This window comes from Pempheris klunzingeri, chromosome 19 (genome assembly GCF_042242105.1).
Source record: "Pempheris klunzingeri isolate RE-2024b chromosome 19, fPemKlu1.hap1, whole genome shotgun sequence".
Taxonomy (NCBI): Eukaryota; Metazoa; Chordata; class Actinopteri; order Acropomatiformes; family Pempheridae; genus Pempheris; species Pempheris klunzingeri.
The window spans coordinates 14,217,620-14,233,648 of NC_092030.1; the positions used below are offsets into that span (position 1 = coordinate 14,217,620).

General features: G+C 42.5%; 2 protein-coding genes across 2 annotated transcripts in view; both read left to right on the forward strand.

Annotated features, from left to right (window-relative positions):
• The first annotated feature begins 237 nt into the window (after positions 1-237).
• Positions 238-2,122, forward strand: LOC139219017 (transmembrane protein 250). Its single transcript, XM_070850789.1, has 2 exons — positions 238-378; positions 646-2,122. Exon 2 carries the CDS (start codon positions 867-869, stop codon positions 1,284-1,286), a length of 420 nt encoding a protein of 139 aa, XP_070706890.1. The 5' UTR covers positions 238-378; positions 646-866; the 3' UTR covers positions 1,287-2,122.
• Positions 2,123-5,268: 3,146 nt separating this feature from the next.
• The window catches only part of LOC139218651 (nucleus accumbens-associated protein 2), a 28,721-nt gene continuing 17,960 nt past the window's right edge, over positions 5,269-16,029 (forward strand). The window contains exon 1 of the mRNA XM_070850299.1: positions 5,269-5,360. The gene's annotated coding sequence lies outside the window, so the exon portion shown is untranslated. The remainder of the gene's footprint in view (positions 5,361-16,029) is intronic.

Consider the following 16,029-nt stretch of genomic DNA (forward strand, 5'->3'; position numbering starts at 1 on the left):
CAATGCAGAGCTACAAGCGCGCGCGCACACACACACACACACACACACACACACACACACACACACACAGACTGGATGTACAGCCTGCGTCCTTTCTTGGGGAGCACTTCCCCTTTAAATGGGCAGCTGTCGTCACAGCGGGATGACTCGTATATTTTGCGACAGGACGCAGCAGCACCGGCCAGCAGTCGCCGTCTCATCTCCTGTTTGCATTAAACAGTGCATGTGTGTGTGTGTGGGGGGGTGGGGTGGGAATAGAAAACAATTCCTGCGTGTTTTAGCAACAGCCAACCGTTTATAATGTGATACAATGCTCCGGTCGTCAGAGAATCAAGCACCAGCTTATTTGCTGAGGAGGAAGACGTCGTAGTGTTGCATGTAAGATCACCATTGGTTCTGCACGATCACTTGTTTTCACATGGATGAGAGGTCCTTTTCGAGCCGAGATGCTGTGTGCATTTAATCACGAAAGCATGTGTGTGCACAGACATGTGCGTAAGCTTATCTCTTGAAATGTATCTGTACCTATTGTTTTCAACTTGAGGACATGTCTGCACAGGCCTGCGATCTCCTGTTCGGTTTGTGTGCATGTGCATGGTGAGAATGCATCTAAAAACGTACAGTAACAGTGTCATTTCTTCGCAGAACCTTGTTGCATTTGAAGGGGAAGGCCTTGCTGACTGGAGGTCCACAGCAGAGAGACACTACCAGCAGCTGGATCTCATCCCCCCCGGGGCTCCTGTTAAGGGCCACTTTTTGCTCCACTACCAAATGAAGCTAACTGCCTCCCCAGAAGCAGCACCCACAGAGGATTCCACCGGTGACTGGGACTCCTGTGCACTGTGCTGGGCTCCTGTAGCCCACCCATGCCTGTGATCCCCATCCCACGGCGGGTGCGCAGCTTCCATGGCCCCCACACCACCTGCATGCACTCGGCCTGTGGGTCGACGCATGCCTCCAAGCTAGTGCGCACAAAGTACAATAACTTTGACCTGTACCTGCGCTCACGCTGCATGTACAGCTTCCTCCGTTTCCTCCTGTACTTTGGCTGCAGCCTGCTGACCTCTCTGCTCTGGGTGGCGCTCTCTGCCCTCTTCTTCCTGCAGTACGTGAGCGTGCGTGTGCTCCTGCGGCTGCAGTACAAGCTGTCTGTCATTCTGCTTTTGTTGGGGCACAGGCGCCTGGACTTTGGGGTGCTTAATGACCTGATCATCTACAGCATGCAGATCACCATGTTCCTGGTGGGGGGGCTCGGCTGGTGCTTCATGGTGTTCGTGGACATGTAGCTGCAACGGGAGCGACGTGGGAAATGCGCTGTATGATGTGGATGCTTCATACTGTAACTCCAGCATTGTGCGGTGTCATTGGACAACAAACACCCTATACATGTCCTGTAGGACTGCTCTGTCTGTCTAAGCTCTAGTCAAAAAGACCCTTTTGACGTCAACTCGAAATCTTATCGGTTTAGTTTCACGTGTGATCTATAAGAACCTGTGTAACATCCGTGTGTACAGCCCTTTTTAAAATTGTTGGTCATGTATAACTCAGTGAGCCACCTGGTTGCTGAATAAGAATCAGAAATGATGCGTGAAGTCAGTCTGAACACGGGAGTCAGACTTGAGTCATCATGTAGGACTCTCAAGAGACCAATAAGGTCAAAATCTCTTCTTTTCATGCCATTTGTAAACCATTTTCGCAAAATTTAAAGGACGTCTTCACTAGAAACCCATTCGTTTATAATATTGGAAAATGTGAATGTCTAAGTCAATGTCGCATGGAAAAGTGACTTAACATGTGACTGTGCATCACGGCTGCATGATGTAAGACAGTCATTTGTGCCAAAACACGAGGTGGGCTCCAAGTGCAAAAATGTACCATGATTCCCATGGTTGAAATGATTTCACTAATGTCGTATGTGAACACAATATCATGTAAACATACATGTACCGCAGAGATGAAGCCTATACACAGTAACTTTTGGTGGATAAAGTGACCAAAAAACATGTGGAAGTTGTCAACAGTGTGTGTAATGTGCTTTTTGTAAAAGGGTCAGGCAGAGTAAGAGGAAAGTGACAAGCATTAACTTTTTTTTTTGTAGTTATTAAATAAATTTCTTTGTTGATGAGGTGTTTTGTGCTTTTAAAACACACTGCCTAGTGAATGTGTTGTGTACTGTGTTGTGTAACAAGCATGATGGCATTGCCTCGAGCTGTGTCATAAGAGTGTGTGACAGGTCAAATTGAGAACGTCTTGGGGTCCATCAGTCGCTCTTCACATTGTTACAGAGCGGCTCTGACAGACTTCTCTGTTTAGCTTCCTCCAGCACGCAAACACCAGCCACAACTGGACCCCACTGTTTCTGCCAAGCATAACAATGGAAATGGCTGTGTCCCAATCACCTTATATAGCCTCATTTTCACTTGGCATGAATGTACGGGATCTAGTTAGGGCACAACAGTTTGAAGCAATTAAATAAGCTTTTTACACTTAGAGTATAATTCTGGTATGTTTAAAACTGGTATTTTTACATATTTTGGGTTCAAATTTGAACTGGCCCAATGGATTGCCTCCGCAGGTAGCCAAGAATGGAAAACAAATGGGCTGCAATGTAATCTTTCATCTGACAACATTACAGCAAGGGTCCCTACAGAGATAGACATGTTTTTTCGTTTAAAAAGAAACTGCCATATTCTGACTCACCTGACTTCCTTGACAAAAACATTCATTTTACCTCCCAGGAAATAGGAGTGGCTGTCTGCTTCTGTCTCTACTGGTTAGTGTGTTTGTGTTATTTTGTTTCAAACTGATATTGTGCAAGAATCCTTGAAAACACAGAAGTCACACAGTACTGCAAACTAATTAAATGATCGAGGCAACACTATGTGAGTAACTCCCGTGTAGAATTACCCTTTTTATCAATGGAGTCTGGTGGGTGGTGGTGAGCGATGTAATGATCTTGCAGGTCAATCTCTGTAGGGTCCCTTCTGTAATGTTGTCAGACACTTTGAATAATGATATATCCAGTCATTTCGACTCCAAAATATTCAAAAATAAGGCCCAGGTTTGGAAATTCTTTAACCTTTTATGATTGTGAGGATTTTAATTCTGATATACAAGCGTCAGCTTAGACTTCTATGTTTATCATCGCTGGAAGACACTGGAAACTTCCGGGACTCCATATTTAAATATGAACTTTTGACACTGGCTGGAGGCCTGACTGAGACATGGTTTAGACTGGTGTGGCCTCAGGCTGTAAATGGATAATCAGGGGGCAACAATAAGCTTTTGTTCTGAGGATCAACACATCATATGCCTCATACTCTGAGCCAGGCCCACTTACACCAGAGGAGAACTAGAGAACATGAATTGTCTTGTGATGTCAGCACACTGCAGTAGATAGGCTTCACGATAAAGTCTTATGGCCTACACATTTTCATTTCTTCTTTTTCTTTAAAAAGCTGAAGTTGTTTGCTAAGCCTGAATGACTTGCCTTTTTTCCCCCCCGTCCCTTCCATTTATCATCACTGACGCCTCATCTGTGTTTGATCAGCCTGTTCCAGGTCAGATCTTGAACCCTTGAATGCCGCGTTCCTGAAGAATATAACACACAGGATGGCACATCACTAATCTATGCATGAATTTTTAAAGTTGAGCACGTTGAATCACTCCGAACAAATCAGAAAATGAAGCGCGTCATACCGTGCCAACTTCTTCATCCCACTGATCTTGGATCCACTGTGTTGTTACTAGACAGCAGCTGCCATGTTATAAGCCTACAGTTACAGTTATACTACTTTAGCTGAAAAACGATTCGTTTCCTTGTAAATATTAAATAGCACGTAATTGCACTAATGTCACACACCCAAGCACAGTGAGCGCGTTATAAACTCACCACTGAGTACCACAGACACGTGATAGCCCCTATATGAACATTACTGTGATGCCATACGCTTTTGAAATACCAAAAGATACAATAAAAGCACTGTAAATGCAATTAAATGCCATCTGTAAGCTCATCATGAAATATCACAGGACTAACAGTGTGATTTCTCATCATGGTACAGTCCTCTTGAACACGTGCTTATCATTCTGGCCTGTTACACACTCACTGCACAGAAACGTCCCAAACACGGCGAAGCAAGAAAACACAGGCACTCTCTCCCTCTGCAGATCGAGCTGAAACCACACACTTCGAATGGGTCATAAGTGACGATTGAGAGGGATTATCATTGAGTGAATCTACACATTGTTTTTTAGGCGGGGGAAAAACCTTTTAATATACTCTTGTGTATTTTTATATATTGGTTGGTATGGCTGAGTACGACATATTTTAATATACTGTGGGTGATACCCTGCCGTGGATATGTAGGAAGAGTGATAAATCATGAGACAGGAGCAACATATTGAGCACAAGTGGGATAAAAGTACATTACAATGTTAATGAACTGTATTGAAATATAGTGTTGGATAATAGTGCGTCTGTGCAGGCTGACCATGAAAGAGGCCAGGGCTAAATACTGGTGCCACTGTGAAGTACAGTGGAGCCTGCAGCACTGAATCAGTGCACTGTGCCTCTGTGATATTGTATGCCTGCAGTAAAGAAAAGTTGACTTGAGGTCACACCGCCAGCAGTTGGCGCTTATAATTTAGCAGAACAGCACACATGCGCATCATGCAGCCTGAGCTGTCATACGGACACGTGAGGTAACCACACATGTAGATGTGCTTCAGGGGTTGAGGGGGAGGGCGACAAGGCACCTCAGTATTACTAGGATCTCCAAATGTGCACCCCCCCTCTCCACCCCCACATATGTGCATGTCAGTGAAATATACCATGCGTGGTTGGCCGCAGGCTGACTCGCCCGGTGGGTTAGTGTTGCCCACAGTGGAGTCTGCAGCTTTAAGCGGAGTGCACCGAGTTCATGTGTCCGTAAAGGCGCACGATATGACCGAGCAGTAGCAGCGCTGACCGACTACAGTAGGGCAGCACCTACAGCAACCTGGCAGGTCCCGACAACATGTCTGTGTCTTTAAAAAGAAAGTCTTTACCGAGCGCTGCGTGATGTCAGGCTGCCTGCGGTCCGTACAGTGTTCATGTGAGCGGCGATCACTTCCTGCAAAGGGACAGGAGCGGGCAGAGAGAGAAAGAGAGAGTGGGATAGAGAGATGGGGGACGAGCGGCCAAGATAGGACCGGAGTGATAGAGTGAGCCAGCGGACGAGGGGGAAACCGGGGCCTGCTTTTTTTTTTTTTTTTTCTTTTTTTTCTTTTTTTTTTTTTTTAACAAACTTTATAGGTTATCCGAAGAGCCACATCTGCGCCAGCTGACAGCCGCAGTTTATGGAATAGCGACATATCGGGTAAATATATCCCCTCTCTGTCTTGGCTTGGTGTTTACACTGTCTGATTTGTATGACGCATAGGTTTTTTTTTTTACCATGCGTTATTCCCTCGCTTCTCCTCCTTTACATGCACAATAGGCAGCTGCACACCCCGGGAACGCTGACATTACAGCACGAGAGTTAATTTGGGGAAAACTACCAGCTCAACTAAGTCAAACTTTCATGAAGTAATATCACGAAATGCGAAGGTTTTTACGCGTTTGGATCGTAGGTGATTCCCGCTGAAGCGCACCACGCGCCATCAGAAGAATTTAATCAGACTGATAGCGTTTGTAGTTTTTTTTTTTTTTGGTTTTTTTTTTTTTTACCATCCCAAAAAAAATGTGGTTTAATAATGCACTTTTAAACACATGACCACAGGGAATAGTGTTGGCATTAGTTTCGACAGTGTTAGAGGAGAAAGTGGTGTGATATTATCGGTTTTGCGTCACGATGAAGTCAAAACACACATACACACGCACACACGCACAAAACCCTCCACCCATAAAGCATCCATTGTAGTGCTATATGTTGCATGATTGCTTCAAGGAATATTTAACGCATCCATCGAAGTTTCTGGTGCCATTAGTCCATTATTTCACAAGCGTAGTAGTGAGGATAATATGAGCTGGCCTCTCAAATCCTCAATCATAAGCATTTTCCTTGCACTGCTCAAGAGATTTGGTTCTTTAAATTCTGGTTTGGTCTTTTAAATGATTAACATTAGGCTGTTCATAATATTTGGAATCTTTTTTTTTTTTTTTTTTTTTTAAATGACATGGCATAGGCTATAGAGTGTTTTAGCAGTGAAGCTCAAAATAGATCAAGAAGCTCTGAATTCATTATGTTAAATAAGTTCAGTGGAGTCTGATTGATTGCAATATTGAGATAAATGTAAATGGTTAAAAACAACTTTCATGTATATACTCCACTGATGTATATGATGTGTCAGATCTGACATCAGTTATGGCCCTGTTTACCTTACCTGAACCTTACAGGAGTCATCTGACTATAGATACAATACCTCACCCCTCCTCCGCTGTGTACATGGGTGCAGTGTGCGGCGAGCCAGCAAACGTAGCTTGTGGCAATTTTCATCATTTCCTGTCACTTTCCTTCCCTCTCACTTGCTCTCATTCTTATTCTCTAGTCCACTGTCAAGCCGTGTGTTTTTTCTCAAGATGACTATGACAAAAAAATTCCAATTACCTGCAAGCTCGTCACGGTCTGCACCCTATCTTTGTCATGTGGTTAACAACCCAGGGTTAGTGTGCAGCTTACAGTATTCGTAGCATCCTGGTCCCTGACAGGTGTCGCACGGGTCGGAGGTTAAAGCCTATTTAATAGAGACACATGAATGATTTAAGCTCATGTAAAAACACGTCCATCACCATTTTACAGTTTGGAATCAGAGCGGTTCAGTGTCCATCTGTTTGTGTTGCTCCCATGTAAAAAATATAATGGGGTATATAACAAGATGTAATGTACTTCCCTTTTGAATAATGAAATCAGTATGCATCCATAGTTGTACCTGCCAGCCTTAAGCCAACACAAAGACAGCGTTTATCAAGGTACTTTATGATATTCCTCCCCCTCCAGCACAGGGAAATCAGTTTGAGGTAATGTGGGTTTGTACTGCCAAGTTTCTATCTTCAGAGTTTAACACAACATACATGGAAAATGTGGGACTTTTTTCTGTTTCTCTCTAAACGGAGGCCTTCCAACACCACTCGTCTTTGACTTGGACGTCTGCCAAGGGGTTGTGATGGCTCTCAACAGCTGTATTTGTCTGTGTGTGCGCGTTTGCGAGTGTTCGGCGAGTGTGTTAGCATATGTGTGTGTGTGTGTGTGTGTGTGTGCTCTCGCTGTGTCCCGGGATGCCCTTCCTCCATAGGCCTCACACTATACAGCATTCCACAAGGGGGCCCAGGGCTGTGCGCAAGTGGGGAGTGTCAAGGAGAAAGAACGACAACACGGTTTGAAATGTAACTGATGCGGATACTGATAGAAAGAAGGAGAAAATGCAAAGATTGTGAGGGTCTTGCCTCATCTCATGTTAGACCCATGAATGAACAAAAGCTGATGTTGTTTCAACACATGGATACTCTGTACAAAAGGTTACAACCTCTTTTAGAGTTTTGCTAGTCTTATCCTTACTGTATTTCACAATAACACACTTAGAAGAACTGCACACTACTGATATTACTCAGATTTATTGATCCAAAGTACATTTAAAGCCTGGATACTTTTGTCCTTAGTGCTGCTTCATGTGCTTTGTGAGTGTGTCCTCATGCTCGGTGCATTTTTCTTTGTATATGCGTGTATACTCATGTGGGAAGTGTGTTTATGCGTGTATGATTTTCCTTTCCTGAGACAGTAATGAGTCATTGCTGATGGTATGCGATACAGGGCACAAGTCATACATCATATTCTCATACATTAGTATTTTTTTTTTTTTTTTGTAGTGGAGAGTCTGTTCTAGTTAAACCCTCAGGGATAAAAAAAAAAAAAAAAAACTACTGCATGTGGTGTGTTCAGGCTTGTTGGTTGCTGTTAATGGAACCGAAGTTCATACAGTTAAGGTTAACTTTGAAGAAAAGTCTTTCTGCTTAATGTTAAGCCAGAGAGATCCAGTGCAGACATCCATCAAGAAATCACATTATGTCCCAGCTGTTAGAAGTGTGAATTATATATTTTATTTGAGGCCAATGTTGATTCTATCAGCAATTTCTGGATAAATCAGTCGCTCTGTTCTTCAGTATACAGTAGTTTATAATTGACTGTGTAGGTGTCAAGGTGGTTTTTCCCTGAAGTGGCAAGTAAATTACACTGAACTATTTCCAGATCTGTATGGCATTGCTTCTGTTTGTCTAAGATGCAAATGTTTTGTCGTGTTGTTTTTCCTCTTGCGGCAATTTTTCGCAGAACACTTCAGCCATTTAATGCACCAGACAGACTGAAAGGAATGTAAGATGGCTTGGTTTTCTTCTCAATGCGGTGATATACGAGAGGAGTTCAGTATAAATGCCCGGCAAGTCTGTAAATCTGAGATGACTTTGATGTTCACTACCCAAAAGGTTTGAGAGAGAAATATTATTTGCCTTTCTCGTAGAGGGAGAGTATTCACTCAACTCCATGTGAGTTACAATTAGTTTAAATTCTAAGGCCTGAAATGCAGATGAGTGGTAAACAACGTTGGAGAGTCCAGCAACCTTCCTTTGGCCAGATACTTTCTTATTAAAGCCGAAATTAAGTTGGGAGTTATATCAAATCAGATTGAGGGCTAAATGGGTGTATTTGGCAGCACTGCTGAAAGATAAATTTACCTAGATAAACTATATCGAGTCAAAATGACCGACTGGTCTGTCTTCTAACTAATATACAGTAGAGACCTGCTAGGGAACATTTCCCACCATCTAATAAAATATATTAAAAAAAAGAGATCACTTGTTTAGTTGTTAAGTTGTCTTTTGTTGATATGCAGTATATGTGCAGGACCTTGTATGACCTTTTTAGGTGTGACACTTTATAATGCTGCTTATTTGCGTGCCACATGTTGATGGTGTAAAAGGTGATTGCCAGAGCTACAAAAGAGGGCTGGGCAGTTCCTCAAATTCACTGACTGACTCATCCAATATGCAATATTGTAGTTTTTTTCTTGGAATTCCTCACTAGCCTTTGTCAGACCCTCCTGCGTTCAGCCTCACTCGAGGAAAACACACATTTGAGGATAAAATCAAACACAGGGAATTACGTGTCACTTTATTTTTGGTTTATTTTCTACCCTTGTTATTCCCCCGGTGGTTTGTAGTTCACTCAGAGATAATAATTTGGCTGCCGGGCTACGTTTCTGACACCGTAATGTACAAATTGTCCAGCTTTATTGTCACTTACTGTGCACAAACCTACAGGTACAGCGCATTTATGTATGTGCAGAAAGACAGAAAAGTGGAAAAATAATGAAGTCGCAAATGAGAGAAAGAGGGGATCAGCAAAAGCCATTAGGAATCTTGTAATGTAACTGATTTGGGCTGCTTTGGCTCGCTACGTGCTTTTCAGGAAGCCTTCCAAGAATTTAGACAATGAACAGTAAACATGTTCCTCTGAACAATTCCACATTAGATCTCAGAGATCACGTGTCTCTTTTTTTTTTTTCTTCTCAGAATCGACAGCCCCCACACCACAGTACATTGCAGATAACTGTAGCAGCTAAATTTCATGTTCCCAGTGTATGTACTGTACTTACACTTGATAAGGAGCTCTCACAAACTGGCAAATGTGCAGAATCTCTCTCTCTCACTCACTCTATCTCACTCTCTCGCTCTGTCTCAGAGATTTCTGGTAAGTGACATGTTTGGCCGTTGGCATAATGCCTAGCAAGATCACATGGCATGAATGTCGTGCCTGTGTTGTCTGAGTGTGTGTATGTCTGAGTGTGTGTGTGTGTGTGAGAGATTGTGTATGTCTGTGCATTTGTGCTCGAGTAGAAAAAAGAAAAGAAAGGGAGCCTGTGCACATTTGATTGTTCCAAGTATTTTCAGCATGAATAGGAGCACGTAGCCATAGCAGAGAATTACAGAGTGCTGAGAAGTATGACGAGGATGTGTTTCTGATACAGTCATGAGATCGCCTTCTCAAACAGAATGGAAAATTAGATTTTGCACAATAATATGTCATAGTCAAAGCTATTTTGCTTCATTTGATGGTATTTGTGGCATCAGCACATTAAAAATTCATGAAGGTTATGTAGCCTTATAGAGAGCGCGTTTCACTTTTAATGTAAAATGCATTAGGAGCGATTCAGAAAAGCTTAACAGATTTGAAAGTTGTTCATACTTCTGTGATCATTCTTAGTATTACCTTGCACTAGATTTCCAGTGGCTGAGCTCCATTTGTATATTTCATTTACAGTATTTCAGGTCACTGCCATTCACTTACAGTGAATATCTCTAGAGAAAAATGTGTGGTCTTAAATCAGCTTTTTAACCCCCCCTATCCTCGCAAAGGCTTCATTGAAACCGGGGACAGCAGCCGGAATAGGTTTAGAACAATTTTCTGAGATCCTTTGAGTTTCACTGAGGGGACATTAGATTTACTGTGAAAGTCAAACCTATAATTCGGGGGATGACGCACGCAGACATGCACCGACACACACGCGCATTCACAAACACATAAATAAACCCCACAGAATCATGCAGATACTCGCTCGCTCACTCAGAAGTAGACAGAGAGAGAGAGAGAGAGAGAGAGAGAGCTCTGTGGATGGCATTTATCCTTTCAGCCCACCTCAATTTTCCATGCTCTTTTGCTGTGTGCTGTACATAATTAAATTGCTGCAAACTTCATGCCTCTCTCAAGACTCCTGCCGGTAAACAAAGCTCGCTAATTAATGCATAAGGTAATAAGCGAGGGGAGCAAATAGGCAGGCCTCTTCTCTGTGGCGATGACCTGTCCTGTATGTGCTCTTCATGTCCAATCAGCCTGGCAGAGCGCTGGTAGGGGCCAGTGGAAAAAGACAAGAATCTGAGGCGGGTAGTTTTCACTACACAACCCCCTCCACCCGTCCCATTTCCACAGCTTACATGCGTTAGCAATTACCGCTAAATCACAGCATTACCTACCTGATGCTTTCATTACAACTGTGTACAATCATTTACAATTTACATTTACACCAATGATTTACTCCTCATCAACTGACTGACCCACAGCTACACATACATGTGCATATAACTATGGAAAGTGCATGGGATCTTTATGTTGTGTGAGGTCGCTGCCATTTTCCATGTTGTTCACTCAACTGTGTGACAAACATTTTTTTTGGCATCGTTCAGCGAGGGTCCTTTTCAGTGTTTCAAGAGTGTGATGAGGTTAACCAAGGTGATGTTATTTGAGCACATGTATGCTAGCTTAGTTGGGTGCTGACTGAAAGATTCTTAGGTCACAGTACGTGTGTGTGCAGACGGGGAGCTGGTTGAGTGTGTGTGGAGGGGTAGGGGTGTGTATGTAATCAAATAAATATGTGTCTTTTATGATACATCATATCACTGGACAACACGTTTCCTTCACGTCATGGGGCATTCTTTTGATTCACCTATCCTGATCGTGATATCAAACAGCTTTTCATTCTCCTACTGTGTTTTTTTTTTTTTTTCCATGCAAGAGAATGAATTAAAATATTCTGTCTGCTCTAATTGAAAAAATGTACATGGGGCATTCAGTCGATGTGAGCGCTGCTCTCTCTGTATGTCTTTGTGTGGGCGTGTGTTTGTGTATGCCTGTCTGTAGACAGTGGGGCACTGATGCTGAAAGATGTGTCCTCATTTTTGCATTGCACAGGGCTCCTCTGGCGGTCATGTTGGGCTGCTCTGATGTCACGCATGTGTCACTGCAGAACATTCAGCTCAGAAACGACAGCGCGGGGTGATCAAAATGACATGCTGATTCTCTCCATATCTCCTCCCTCCCTCTACTTCTGTGTCACTCTCTTCCTGTCACTCACTCTTTTACTGACTGTCGGTGTTATGTTCACTGGAAACTTTAACATACAATTTGTCGTTCAAGTTTTCTGATTCCTGTTTTATTCCCCCCTTCTGCTAGAATCCAAAATTAGTTTTGCATGCGAAGAGATGCTTCACGAGAGGGGGAAAAAAAAAAAAAGCAGAGGTTTTTCTCGGGAGGAATTAAACACGTGCTTCACACTTAAAGGTGTGACAATCCTATTGGAGCACAACCTCATTTTAGGGTTTTTTTAAATTCCTCTCACCTTACATGCCCCCATTTGACTGACACTGTTACTGCAGCTGTTATCCGCCATTTTTAATTACTCTAACATAACCTGAATATGACCGATCCTGTCACACACATCCTGTCACATTCTTCCAACATGTGAATACCAATAGAGCTTTCATTGACTTTGCATTGCAACATGTCAGGGGGGGGAAAAAATAGATAGATAGATAAAAATAGATCGAATTTGGAACCATTTAGACACGTTAATATTTGAAGTCCTGGAATGGTCCGTAGAGTTAAATAAAGGCACTGATATAAGGTGATGAAATGGTGTTTAAACTCCAGTCTACACTGTTGTTTTTTCCCAGGAGAGTCTTTTTTTCTATTAATCAGAAAAGGCTAGAACTTGTAAAGCCTTTAGTCTGATGTATGGAGCTGTGTCTCAGCAAACTCGAGGATAGGGATTTGGTACCAGCCCTTCTAACAACATTAGCTACATTTTACCAATATTTTGCTGGATAGTGAGTAAGGCCCAGTGGTTCTTTCATAGGAGGTGTCTCAATGTTGTGGTACATTTTCATATGACGTACATTTTGTGGTAAAGAGGGCTTGGATGAGGCTGTGAAATTGATAGATAATGTTACTATAACTGAGCGCCCCGGGGACTGTTTGAAACTACATTTGAATTTTGTTTGTTCCTGTTATTGGCTTGAAAGTCCCCTCAAAATTGCACTGCTTGAGGTGTAAATGGAAAGTGGAACTCCCCACCAGTCAGTAGAAGCGATGAAGCTCCTTGGATGAGTCTGACCTGCACCTCTAAACAGCTTTTGATCTGGAGGACTAAGAATTTTCATAGAGATCACAACGCTGATATACAGAACAACATGTGGAGACAAAAGACTTCACTCTTAGAAGTGAAAGAGATTAGCAGAAAAAGAATGTTCGGCATGATAAACACCCAAAAATATAAAATGATCGCTCTTAAAGGTGCCCTGTAGAGTTTTTGACCACTAGTAGTGATATGTAGCATTGTTTTCATGATTGGGTCTCAGGGATACACACAATGTGTTGTGGTGAATATCACTGAATGTATAATATATAATAACTTTTGTTTGCTAACAACAAAACTCCTCATGGCACCTTTAAGTTTAAGGGCTGCCACAAAAAGGCATCTTTGAGTTATTGCTAAATTAAGATAAAAGTCAGTCTATCTAACAGATACGTTTTAAAATACATACAGTTTAGTAAAATCTGCATATTTTCTCATCCACTCCCTTCACTGATATGGTTTAATTTTATGCTGATTCATCCTATCTCCTCCATGCCTTGTGCTTTGTGGAAATCAAATCACGATACCCATGCACTCACACACACAGACATCCTGTGAGATCTAACCTAATTGTAGTCCTTGTGTGACAGTCAGTGACAGTCAGCAGGCCATCTCAGGGTTGCTGTTGTCCCCAGATGAAGGTCATGTTAAGGAGGTTATCAGTGAGCTTTTAGGGCCTTGTGCTTTTGCAGCAAAGTGCAAGCAACTGCACAAATCCAATGTTTTAGCATACTTGAGTATCAGATGTCATGTGGCCAGGAGCGCCAGCACAGCAGTGCCACACCTGCTTTTGAAATTGCACTGGCAAGAATAAATTATCAAAGTGCTCTACATGCATCAACTACAGCCAATTAGCTCCTTCTTACACCAGTACACTCACTGCCATGGCACAGTCACAGTTCGGAAATGAGGGAGCACATCTGACACGCCGCAAAAGCTTCTCCAGAGTGTAAACCGACGTCTTTATCAAAGCAGAATCACAAGGCAAGTGCACAACACCCCTACTGTGATGTTCTGGAAGACGTGGTGCTGGTATGTTATATTATTCTTTTGCTTCTTTGCTGGTGTAGGGCTAGGTGCAGGTTCCATCGCCCCATCCCTCTTCCAACATCTCAGTCATGGCTGTGGCTTTTATAGTGTCAAGGATATTGGTGAGGTCGCTGTTATCATTGCCATGCTTTAACACCTCCTCATTGAAAAGTAGCGGGGCTGGTTTGAGGTAAGATACACTGACATATTATTCCCCAGAGAGGGCATCAGTGTAGTCTAGAAGTGGATTCAGTGCCTCGTGGAATGACTCAAGGAGGACATCAATATCCTGCCACATGGGAACCAAATGCCCGGTCTTTTTGTCAGCTGAAAAGACCTGTGCAATGGCCTTCTCTTGTTCCAGCATTCTCTCCGCCATCTTTTGACGTGACCCCATCTTGTAAGTGACCATCTAACGCCTCGGTAGTTTGAGCTCCTCTTGAGCTGTTGCCAGGTCTCTCCTCTTTTTCCAAGAGGAGCAGAAGGCACTGACCACTCTTTTACACACTCCTATTGCTCTTTTGATCTTCATGTCTCTCCCACCTCTTGTCGAAGATACTTAGAAAGGCGCTATAGAACATATGTTAAATAAGACTCTCGCTGGTGACGTGAGGAATTAGAATAATATATCACACTACACTAAGAGTAATTCCAAACTACAATTAGATTAAACCAATAGCAAATTACGAAAGGTGAAATAGTTGATGATATGAAGTCACTTTTGAAACTTTAATTATTTACGGACAGTTTTCCTTATTTTATATTACTGTCAGTTCAGCTGCTCATTGCTTTAGGTACAGGATCCCACCAGGTCTATCTGGTTCTATCTAGAAAATCATTAAAAATAGATAACACAGGCAAACGGTTAACATTTATCAAACCAGTGTATTTGTGTGGAAAAACCTTATGTTGCAAACTCAACATAATCAGTGATCAGTATTATTTTCCATGTCGTTTTGATAATGATGCAACGCATAGCTGTTTTATTGTAATAGACTATGACGATCGTGGAATTTGTGTAACCATGCTGTATGTTTTTGGTGCTTTTCGGAACACAATAGCAATCCAATGGCTTCTGTAATCTCAAAAAAAGGCGCTTGGGCATCTTCTGCTATAGCCGATAAATGCTGCCAATTTACAGTCTCTGCTGTACAACTGGGTGCTCATGTAGTGTTTTTGTAGGTAGGGGAAGAAGGACTCGGAAATAACAATCGAAAATAAATTCATCATCGTTATCGTGGAAGATTTTAGCATGAAATTCTACCACCTATCACCTTATCTGTTCACATACACATACACTTAACTTTGTACCATGACAAAGTTTTAGGTATTTCTCTGCTAGTGATTTATTAAGCTATATTCACACTGCTGTAACAGCAGCCTTGCAATAAATCCTACCTCAATGAAAAACTGCATAGCCCTCCTACTTTTTTCTGGACAATCATTTTCATACAGTCCCCAACGGTGCAGACAAATTGCAGTTAAAGATGCCATGCATACCAAAATTGACACCAGTATCAGTTTGCTCTCTACGTATTATTCCTTTTCAAGTAATGTCACGGCGATCTTTGAATACATCGAGCAGGCAAAGGTGGGAAGAAAAAAATCTGCCTGAGTCCTTCAAAATTGATACTTTGCTGGCAGAAGATCCGTGTGAGCCAGCATGAAATTAGGGCCCTCAGGTGCATGGACAGTTCTGTTTTGTATTTTGGAGTCCCATCAGTCACATGGTAAATATGTAGAGGATTTATTAGAAACTGTCCCAAAAAAGACATATCACATGGCAGTCATGGTGCAGTATAGCTACTGTATCCTTGTGTACACACACAAACGCTGCTGCCTAGAATACACACATCATTCTTCTGATGCCTCCTGAATCATTTCGTGTGTTGGTGGAGTCTCTCTCCCCTCCTTTTCTTCCTGTGCTGCTTACGTAGCTTCCTTTTAAGTTGGAAATCGGGGGAATTTTTGGTCTTGTGTCAGTGTTTGTTCAAAATATCTCAGTCTTGCGTGAGTGCTGGGCCCAAGTTTCCTTGCTGCTCTAACGTCACACTTATGTGT